Below are 10,891 nucleotides of genomic sequence, written 5' to 3' on the forward strand. Positions count from 1 at the left end.
AGCACAAGCGGACGGAGGCCGGGGCTCCCACCCGACGGCCCTGTCCCTGCCCGGCCCTGCTCACCCTTCCGGCCAGGCTGAAGCTTGCTTCCTGTGAGGCTTCCCAGCCCTGGGGTGGGCATCGCTCTGGGCTGGCCGCTCTGGCCACACTGCGGGCCAGGCCTCTGTGCCATGTTACCCGGGTCCAGGACAGCCGGGCCTCACCCCCCTCTCCGGCCTGGCCCCTGGCAGCTTCCTCCCCGGCTCCCTCCTCAGCCAGGACTCCTGGCAGCGAGCGCCGAGCTCTGTCTTCCATTCGCCACGGCCGAGTGCTTGTTCTCACCTCTGGGTTTTTCCTGCATGATTATCTCTGCAGCTGGATCTTATTTTTAACCACCAGGCTCATGAATGTTTCAACAGAGCATAAATAGCCACTTTCCCCCAGCCGTTCCCGCTGCCGCCTGCCCTCCCACAGTCCTTCCCGGCAGTGCCTGGTTGGTGCCGAGGACGGTGATGACGCCCTGTCCCCGAACAAGGCCCCCCTCCTCTCACCTGGGCCTGGCTTTTCAGCCCAGCAGGAAGGTCCTGTGCAGTGCCCCCCAGAGCTGTGCAGCAGAGTAGCCCGAGGTCTGGAATTCAGCAAAGGAAAAGTTCCCTCCGGCAGGGCCCTGTTTGCAGGTCTCTCCTCCCAGGCGGCAGAGAGCTCAGCTAACAGTTGGCATTAACACGGCCCGGTGGGTGGGAGGGACCCAACCAGGACTCCCCCATTTCTCCCTGAACACTCAGATAACCCTGTTGGCTCCAACATTTCTGTGTGTGTGGTGTGGACTTTGATGAATGATATCTGGGCCTGGCTGTTAGGACCGTCTGAGCTGCCACTACGTTCCTGCAGCTATCAGGGATGATCTGGGGACTGAAATGATGGGTTTATGTCACAGGCATCCACTTTGCGGCATTTCCTGTATTCGTGTTTCGTGCCCTGCTTCCTTCCAAGGGGATTTGTAAAAATTTACACTAAAGAACAGCGGTGTTAAATAAGGTTAAAACAACACGTGCCGTGGTCCTACCACTTTAGAAAACCACTTGGCAGTATCTGCTAAAGCTCAATATATGCACAATCAGTGACCTGATAGTTCATTTCTGTGAATATATTCAAGAGAAGTGAGTACATACGCCCACCAAAGATACGTATAAGAATGTTTATAGCAGAATTATCCATAGGAGCCCAAAACTGGGAAAGCACCAATGTGCGCACCAGAGAAATGAGTAATCAACACCTTGTGGAATACTATACAGCCATGAAAAAGAACACACGCTGCTACTTTGCAGCAGCATAGAAGCCAGGCAGGGAAGAGCACCTCCCATTGGCTTCCATGTATGTGAAGTGGGGCACAGCTGGCCTGTGGCGATAGCAGTCAGGGTAGCTGTCCCCCGTGAAGGGTATCGACAGAGGGGCATGAGCGAGGGCGCTGAGCGGTCCTTGCCCAGGTGTATCCATTTGTGGAAATTCAAGCTGAATCCTTAGTGATGATGCCTTTTACTGTGTGTAGGTTATGCATTGAGTAAAGGGGGGGAAATCACTAAAACACAGGCACCGTGCAATGGCGGGAAAGGCGTGGAGGTTGGAGCAGAGATCCTAGATTTGTTGCACCTTGGCCCAAAATTGAGCTCCGTGCTTCCTGGAAGCCAGGACAAAGAGGGAAACCCATCAATGACACAGCTACTAGTTCTCTGGGAGGACAGGCGTTTCTGTGGTCACCGGCTCTGAGCTGAATCAGGGTGTGTTACCTGGGGGTGGCGGCAAGTGAATGTGCGTCTGGGCAGCGGGAGGCCCGAGCCTGTGCTGCTTTGACTGGTCTCCTCCCGCACCAGGGTACCGGAAGCTGCTAAAGGACCTGGAGGAGGGCCTCATCACCTCGGGAGACTCCTTCTACATCCGGCTGAACCTGAACATCTCCAGCCAGCTGGACGCCTGCTCCATGTCCCTGAAGTGCGACGACGTGGTGCACGTCCGGGACACCATGTACCAGGACAGGCACGAGTGGCTGTGTGCGCGGGTCGACCCCTTCACGGACCACGACCTGGACATGGGCACCATACCCAGCTACAGCCGGTGAGGCCAGGGCCTGGGCGCGCTGGGGCTGGGCAGCCCAGCAGAGGGGCTCACGGGCTGTTTTTGCCTGTTGAACAGCGAGGCCCCGTTTCCTCCTCCTGGAAGCCCTCCCTGCCTCCCCAGGGAGGCTGCTGTCTCACTAAACCCCAGAGCGGCCTCTCTCAGACATTCTCAGACAGCTTGGCTCTGGATTTTCGCCCTCGAGTTCACCAGTCCTTTCCTCCCCAACATGGGACCGTAGTTACACAAGCAGTAGCCAGTCACCGCCGGGGGCCGAGCACCAGCCTCCCCCTGGTTAGACACACAGGCATCCATAAAGCGTCTTTAAACGCTAACACCATTGCTCAGGCCAGCCCTCCACAGGCGGCCTCAGTAGACCCAGTCTACAGATGAGGAAACTGAGGCTCACAGAAGTTAAGTGGCTTTGCCTCAGCACCACTATGGTGGCTCTGGAGGCAGGATTCGAGCCCAGATTCGAGGCTCTTGTCCTCCCAGGGGTATCCCTAGGCCTCAGAGCTCACACCCTGCACAGGGCCCCTGCACAAGGCTGGCCCTGGATCTGTGCTGACCCTGAGGCTCCGCCCTCCCCTCTCACCTCCCCAGAGCCCAGCAACTCCTCCTGGTCAAGCTGCAGCGGCTGATGCACCGGGGCAGCCGGGAGGAGGCCGACACCGCCCACCACACCCTGCGGGCCCTCCGGGTAGGTCGCCCTCGCCTTGCCCGCTCCAGAGCTCCTCCTGATCTGTGGGGGATCACAGACGGGGCAGAGAATTGCAGGGGATGGAGGGTCCCAGGGGACTTGGTTCTCAGGAGCAGGACACCCCCACCAGAAGGAGCCCACCCTGCGACCGAAGGGCGCGGTGATGGCTGAGCCAGGGCTCTTGTCTCCATGGGAACAAGCCTTGGGCTTCTCTTGGCCTCCGAGCTGCTCGCTGCTGGGACGCTGATCCCACGACTGGCACTTCTCCCTGTTAGCGCGGAGTGGGGTTGGCGACAGGCCTCTGTGGCTTGGCAGCACTTCTCTGCGGTGTGGCGACAGGTGTCTGGGGCGGTTCTCAGTGCTGCTCCCGTGTCCCGCCAAGCCCGGCGGGTCTGACTGACGGGTACACTGCTTTCAGAACACCCTGCAGCCCGAAGAGCCGCTTTCCACCAGTGACCCCCGAGTCAGCCCCCGCCTCTCGAGAGCAAGTTTCCTCTTTGGCCAGCTCCTTCAGGTGAGCCCTCCAGAGCGCCTGCGGGCCCCTCAGTCCCGTTTGCCGCGGCCCTGCCCTCTCCCTCCGAGAAGAGGCTGCACCGTGAGCCGGCAGCGTTTCACCTCTCCCGTCTCATGTTATCCTCACAGCGACGGTCACTAGACAGAGTCTGCGCCTGTTGAAAGCAAACCCCACTTTCGTAAAAGACTTGAGGAAACTTATGGCTAAAAGAAGCTTAACCTGGCTGTTAAAATATTAATGGAAAAACTAGAAACCGTGTATCAGGAAAGGAAAATGAACATTTCAGATAGCTGGGTCAGTGTAGTCCTTCAGATTGAGCATTAAATTTATCTCTGAGCATCCTGGCGGCCAAGGAAAAAAGGGAAACCCAGCAGATTCTTCAAATCTTACCTAACCACTGAAATATTTTAGCTCTTTGGGACCAAAATAATTGTCCCTTATACTTCCAAAAGGACTTTTTTTTTCATAGATCATTATCTAGGGTACATTGAGTAGCAGAGTAGGTGATATCTTCAGAAGAGAAGCGCATAAATTCTGTGAAAGCCTTCGATGTGGCCATTTCCTCAGCCACTATTTGACAGAGCTGAGGGAGTAATACTAAGATGTGGCCCTGTGAGGATGTTTTTGTGTAGGTACTTTGCTAACATGTCCCTCCACTGCTCCGTCCTGGTGTTAGGACATAGGAAACCCAGAGATATGGTGAACAGTGTGACCCAAAAATCCAGGTGGATGCAGACAGGTAGCAGATGGTCGCTTGCAGAGGTAGAAGGGAGCCCTGGTAAAGCCTGAGGCATCCTGAGGGCAGGACAACTAGAGAACACACATGGCTCACATATCACACAAGCTGGAGCCCAAGGGCTGCTTAACAGCAGAGCAGACAGAGACCCCAGTTCCCTGGGCTTTCCTCCCAGTTCCCTGGACTTTCCTCCCAGTTCCCTGGATTTTCCTCCCTGCAGAAACAGGATGTGGAGAGACTCAGTGGTCCAGGGAATGTGGGATCCTAGGTTCTGTGCCCACCACTGGGGCAGCCCCCCCAGGTTTCATCTCTGAATTTGGGAGAGAGCAGGCCTCCCCCGGAAGAGCCAAGGATAGCAACGCAGGGAAGGGGCGTGCAGAGAGCAATGTCCTGCCCATGTCCACCAGGCGGGCGCTCTGGGCTGTCCTCCCCGCCGGGGCCTTCAGCGCTGGGCACTCCAGGTCCCCAAGCGCCTCAGAGGCCAGACCCACGGTTCGCGGGATGCAGGTGGGGCCGCGGGAGGAACCGTGGGGTGCTGTGCAGGACCAGTGCCCCGGGCTCCCGGCCGAGGTGAGGAAGAGAGTGAGCATTTGTCCACTTGGTCACCTATGACACCCAGACATAGGGACCCGCAGGCCTGCCAGGTACCTCCTGTGTCCACAGGGGAAGGGGCGGCCCAGGCCCCCGGGCAGAGCTGGGGCCTGAGCAGAGGCCTGGGCTGAGGCCACTCGGTCTGGTTAGATGCAAAAGCTGGTCAGCAGCCGTCCCCTGCCCTTGATCCCCCAGTTCGTCAGCCGGTCAGAGAACAAGTACAAGCGGATGAACAGCAACGAGCGGGTGCGCATCGTGCCCGGGAGCCCACGGGGGGGCCTGGCCCGGCCCTCGCTGGACGCCTCCAAGCTCTTGACCGACAGACAGGAAGGTATGGCGCTGACCATCTGGCCCCTCCCCCCGCAGGCCCAACAGTCTCAGGGGTCCCCGAGATGGGGGCTGGGATGTCTGCTCCCTCCAGATGGGGGTGCTTCCCAGGGCGGATCCGCCTGGCCTGAGCCGGAGTGGACACAGCCCCCCAGGCGGCATCCCTCGCAGCCCATCCCAAGGAATGCCTGCTACAGTTGGTTTGAGCCCAGGCACGGTGTTAATTGGAGCTGTTTGCTGTGGAGTGTTTGCTTATTGATTTCTGTCCCCTGTGCGTGCTCTTGCCATTTATCAAGCCAGTGAAGGGCCACCAGGGCACTGTCCCCTGGGCAGGGCCCGGCCGTGGGCCAGAGGAGGGCCTAGGGCTGTTGGTTCAGACACGAGGCCAGGGGACAAGCCTCTGGTTTCTGGGAGGTGGCTCCTCCATCTGCCCGGGGCTCCTCCACACCAGCCGTGGGGAATCGAAAAGGTGGAAATGAGGCCGAGTCGCTCCCTGCCTCTGTCCCTGTTGGCTTCCCAGGGCTCCTGAAGTAAGCCCCAAGCCCTCTGGCCAGCCCTGGTGGGCCCCTCCCCTCGTGGGCTCCCGCCGTCCTTTGCTCCTGGCATCCACCCTTCCTCTGCCCAGATGGGTCTCACTCAGCCTCCTCACTGTCCACACCCCTCCTCGGAGCAGCTGTCCCTGACCGTCCACTCCAGGCCCTTCCTCAGAGCTCAGCACCATCCAGAGTGACCAGAGTTGTGTTTGTTCCTCCCTCCTTGCCTGCCTCCTGCCACCACAGGCCCTCCTGGCACAGAGTGCTGAGGGGCAGGGTCGTGTGCCCAGCTCACTGTCACCACCCGGCTTGCAGCACGGGGCCTGGCCCATGGGTCACTTTGTAAGCTTTCCTGGACAGCCTGGGGCATCCTGGGCCCCACAGGCTTGCCAGCAGGTGTTTTCCAGACCCAGCCTCCCACGTCCCGTTCTCCTCCAAAGGGCACCCAGGGCCTCTGTGCCCCCCACCCAGACCAGGCAGGCAGGGGTCTCACAGCCAGCCCTTTTCTGTCCCCTCCCAGAGCTGGACCCCGAGAGTGAACTCAGCAAGAACCTCAGCCTGATCCCCTACAGCCTGGTGCGCGCCTTCCACTGTGAGCGCCGCCGGCCGGTGCTCTTCACGCCCACCATGCTGGCCAAGGCTCTGGTCCAGAAGCTGCTCAACTCGGGGGGTGCCATGGAGTTCACCATGTGCAAGCCAGGTGAGCGTGCCCCCCACGCAGCCCGGGGAGCCATCCATTTCCTCACTTCCTCCAGGTCCCATCACTTAACCAGGGCTGGAGAAGCTGGAGGGGCGATGGAGAGGCAGCACTTGCTCTGGCCTGGTGTGGACAGGAGGTCTGGGTACCCATGCCAGCCTTTCCAGGCTCGCGGTGCCCAGAGCCGGAGAGCAGGTCTTCCCTTCCCCATTTTACACTGAGGGTGTTAGGGTGAGGGTCACAGGATCAGCCAGGAAACTCAACATGGGGTCCCCACTCTGGGCCCTGACGTAGGAGGCAAGTCACCCCGTCTCTGGGGACTTCTGCATCCTCATGTGGCAGGGAGGCAGTGATGGGTGGGTGGATGGGTGGATGGATGGATGGATGGGTAGATAGATGAATGGATGAGTCAATGGATAGATGGATAGATAAATACGTGGGTAGGTAAGTTTATGAATAGATAGATGAGTGGATGGATGGATGGATGGATGGATGGATGGATGATGGATGAATGGATGGGTGGATGGGTGGATGGGTGGATAGATGAGTGGATGAGTGGATAGATAGACCAATGGGTGATGGATGGATGGATGGATGGATGGATGGATGGATGGATGGATGGATGACAGATGGGTAGATGGATTGATGGATAGACAGATAGATGAGTGGATGGGTAGATGGGTAGGTGGGTGGATTGATGGGTGGTGGGTAGATGGAACAATGGATGGGTGGATGACAGATGGGTAGATGGGTGGGTGGATTGATGGATAGATAAATGAGTGGATGGGTAGATGGGTGAGTAGGTTGATAGATAGATGAGTGGATGGGTAGATGGGTGGGTGGATGGGTGAGTAGAGCAGCCAACCCTTCATGATAGGCAGCTGGTGATCAATATTACAACACAGTTCCTGAGCTACTTTGTCCAATGAAACTTCCTGCTAAGAAGCCAAACCAGGAGTATTTACTATCCAGCTATTCTGTGAGCTGCCGTGAGGAGTGTCCTCCATCACAGTCTGTTGTAGGAGATGGGGTTTATTTAAATGTGGCCAGAAGGGGATCGGGCCATGGAGCTCTGTCCAGCCCAGAAGGGGGAGGCAGTTTGGACAGGACACTGGACCCAACAGCGCCGCGTGCCTCCCTCAGGACTGCCCCTCTCTCCGCAGATGTTGTCACGAGGGACGAGTTCCTCAGAAAGCAGAAGTCGGAGACCATCATCTACTCCCGAGAAAAGAACCCCAACACCTTTGAGTGCATCGTTCCCGCCAACATCGAGGCTGTGGCGGCCAAGGTGAGGCAGGGCTGGGGGGCTGGAAGGGTGACGCCTGCCCAGTTATCCCTGAGGCCACCTGGGCCCTGGCCGAGCTCGGGATCCGGGCCGGCTCTCAACTCCTCTCTCCCCCCTCCACGCCTGGCCCCGGCCCTCACACGCATTTGTACTTTGAAACCTCCTTCTGTCCCTGCGGCTCCCTGGTGCTGGGGTTCTAGTTCGCATTGCCTCGGGGGATGTGTTTGGCTGTGATAACAAATGCCAGAGGTAGAGTGTGTCCAGGCGAGAGCTGGGAGGGCAAGTGGGTGGCAGATGTCGTGTTCGCCAAGTGAGGGAAAACTGGGCACTGGAGGGGTTGAGGCAGAGACACGGAACAGGTGTCAGCATGCGACTTAAGTCTCCTGGAGCCCGGGACGTGACCTCAGAGGCCCTCAGCACTGAGTTCTCCCGGTCCAGGGCCTGGTAAGCGCAGCTCCCGACCTTGGGCAGTGACCTTGGGGTAGCAGGCGCGGGTACCCGGCCAGGAGCTCCGCCTTTGCCGCCCAGCTGATGGTCACTGCTGTGCCATCGGCCGGCCTCGAGCCATCCGATCCTGGGGTCAGAGCCGTGGCCGTTCGGGGGGCATGGGCGACGGGTGTGCAGGCTGGGGCCGCGGTCCCGTTAGCTGAGAAAGTGATGGCGCCGGACAATCCGTCCGTTAGAGGCCCAGGCATCGGCTGCGCTGTAGGGATGGGGAGCAGCGATGGGAACTTTGGGGGGGCGCCAGGACTTGGGAGGGTGCAAGGGCTGTTGTTTCTGCCTCCGCACTGCAGTGCGGGCCCAACAGCACCTCAGCTGTGGAATTAGCGGCGGGGCAGCCTGGCCCAGGAGCACGTGCGGTTTCCTGCACTCGCGTCTGTTTCCATGCAGAGGTGGTTTTTGAAGTGACACCTTCAGCTGCACAGGGACTGTCCCTTTTCAGAAATGATGAGCTCGCGGGTTCCGGGGACCCTTGCAGACACCCCTGGAATGCTCAGCCGCCTCACCTCTCGGGTGTTCTCCACCCCGTGCCTAGTGCCAGGGACGCCTCTGCAGGCCGCGCGGAGCAGCTGGTGTCCTTGACGCTAATTTGACTTCCGTTAAGACTCGTTCAGGCGTCGTAGTCGCGGGGCCACAGCAGACGGGGACAGATGTCCGCATGGGGGGGGCTCATCTCGAGGAGAGTGGGTCTTGCAGGGACCATTCCCTAGTTGAGCCCCTTGCTCTCTGGGCTCTCACCCGGCCTCTGCCCCAGGCCCCACGCAGGCTGGAGGAGCAGGCGGGCCCCCGGCTGACCCTGGCCTCTGTGTTTGCAGAACAAGCACTGTCTGCTGGAGGCCGGGATCAGCTGCACCCGGGACCTGATCAAGTCCAGGATCTACCCCATCGTGCTCTTCATACGGGTGTCCGAGAAGAACATCAAGAGGTTCAGGTAGGGCTCTGACCCCCAGGCACCCCGAAGCACCCCCTCCCCTCCTGCCCCCACCACGAAGCCTCTGGGGGCCCCACCACGGACAGCTGGCCCGGCGGCCTGGCCGGTGGTGAGGGACGGTCGGGCCCGGCCCCGTGCAAGGCTGTGCGACCCCCCCCCCCCCCCGTGCCCGCAGGAAGATGCTGCCCCGGCCCGAGACCGAGGAGGAGTTCCTGCGCCTGTGCCGGCTGAAGGAGAAGGAGCTGGAGGCGCTGCCCTGCCTCTACGCCACCCTGGAGCCCGACATGTGGGGCAGTGTGGAGGAGCTGCTGCGCGTCATCAAGGACAAGATCTGCGAGGAGCAGCGCAAGACCGTCTGGGTGGACGAAGACCAGCTGTGAGCGGCGCCGGAGTCCGAGCGCGACGCGGGAGGCGGTCTGGGCCCCCCCAGGCGGTGCTGCGGGGCGAGGGCGTCGGTGCCCACAGAGCCGCCCCAACCTGGGGGCTCCGTGCCACCCGGGCAGAGCCCCTCCAGGGCGCCCCAGGGGCACGGACACCTTGGGATGCCACAGGGGGCAGTTTATTTCGCCGGGGCTGACCCAGCCAAGTGGTGCGGCCCTGCTGGTCCGAGCGGGAGGCAGGGCCCACGGGGGACACAGAGCTGGTGGCCCCTCGGGAACCGGAGCAGCCATTGAATGTAACGTGTGGAACAGGCGTGCCACCTATGATGCAGGGACCCCATCGGCGAGGCGCCCACCTGTCCGTGGGACGCACGACATGCACATTCCCAGGCAGGACCAGCCTGTCGGGCGGGAGGAGTGCGTCATGCTGTTATTTTTCTTGCATTAAAATTTCTCCATTCCCTTGTTTCCAACCATCCTTTTAATTGAATAGTTTGCAGAGGTGTTCGGCCCTTGCCGCCTTCCAAACTGCATCCCACCGCCAGCGAGCATAGCTCAGGCTCCGCGTCACGGCGGGTGGAGGCAGGATGGCCTTCCTTCCACGGGCCCGATGGACACCTGGGCGTGGGGCTAACTGCCAACAGCACCACTTTGACTAAGATGAGCCCTGACTTGGACGATAAATTATAGTTGCCCTGGGAAAGGCCCGTCCTGGGAGGTCTGGGTGTCTGTGCCCCTGTCCCCCCCAAATCCAGCCCTGAGGCCAGGCCCCCCTTACTCAGCTCTCCCCCACGTGTCCGTCTGTGTGCGTGGTGCTCCCACCCGCAGCCTTGCTTCATCTTCAGTCCAGGAGGGAGCCTTCAGGGCGAGGCCTGCTAGAGGGTGTGCTCCCACCACCCAGGAGCTGGGGGGTAGGGGGTCATGGCAGGAAAGCTGTGCTTCCCTCCAGAGCAGATAGCAAAGGCCCAATGGGTTCTAGAACCATGGTTCTCCTTGACCCCCTTCATGCAGACTTTGAGTATGGGCCCAACAGGGCACAGGGCAAACCAGGCCAGCTCGAGCCTGGCATCAGGCTGCATGTTGAGCAGTTGGTACGTGGTGGGCTGGGGTCCAGACCCAGGTCTGCGTGTTTGTGGGATCTGAGGGAGCAACTGCTAGTTGACAACCCAATATCCACACTCCCTTCCTTACTAACAGAATCCTGATTTTTCTCCTGGGAAACTAATCTAAAGGGCATAGTTGCCAGCCTCCCTTGCAGCTAGGGTAATTGAGCAAATGTAAGGTCAACTTGGGGGGAGAGACAATGCAGACCAGCAGCCCTTCCTCCAGTTTCCAGCCTGGAATACAGACTTGATGGCTGGAGCCCCAGCAGTCATCTTGGGTCTTTAGGTGACCTTGAGGACGGAAACCCTGCAGGCAGGTTGGTGGGACAGAAAGACAGAAGGAACTGGAGCCACTGAGGGTACTTTTGAGCCCAGGACTGCTGCTTGGGTTTCTTTTACACAGGCCTGAAATTTTATCTTGTGTTAAAAGGCTGTTATTTCCGTTCTTATTTATTCATAGCCCCAAGGAATTCCTAAGCGATACAGGAGCCATCCTCTCTT

General features: G+C 59.6%; 1 protein-coding gene across 1 annotated transcript in view; it reads left to right on the forward strand.

The window, feature by feature from the left end:
• Window positions 1-9,428, forward strand: part of CARD11 (caspase recruitment domain family member 11) — a 32,086-nt gene extending 22,658 nt beyond the window's left edge. The window contains exons 17-24 of the mRNA XM_087816198.1: window positions 1,852-2,092; window positions 2,696-2,792; window positions 3,211-3,306; window positions 4,829-4,964; window positions 6,014-6,193; window positions 7,354-7,478; window positions 8,792-8,907; window positions 9,083-9,428. Coding sequence (XP_087672324.1) covers window positions 1,852-2,092; window positions 2,696-2,792; window positions 3,211-3,306; window positions 4,829-4,964; window positions 6,014-6,193; window positions 7,354-7,478; window positions 8,792-8,907; window positions 9,083-9,287 — 1,196 coding nt within the window. The 3' untranslated portion in view covers window positions 9,288-9,428. The remainder of the gene's footprint in view (window positions 1-1,851; window positions 2,093-2,695; window positions 2,793-3,210; window positions 3,307-4,828; window positions 4,965-6,013; window positions 6,194-7,353; window positions 7,479-8,791; window positions 8,908-9,082) is intronic.
• Window positions 9,429-10,891: the final 1,463 nt, after the last annotated feature.

This window comes from Miniopterus natalensis, chromosome 4 (genome assembly GCF_054644295.1).
Source record: "Miniopterus natalensis isolate mMinNat1 chromosome 4, mMinNat1.hap1, whole genome shotgun sequence".
Lineage (NCBI taxonomy): Eukaryota > Metazoa > Chordata > Mammalia > Chiroptera > Miniopteridae > Miniopterus > Miniopterus natalensis.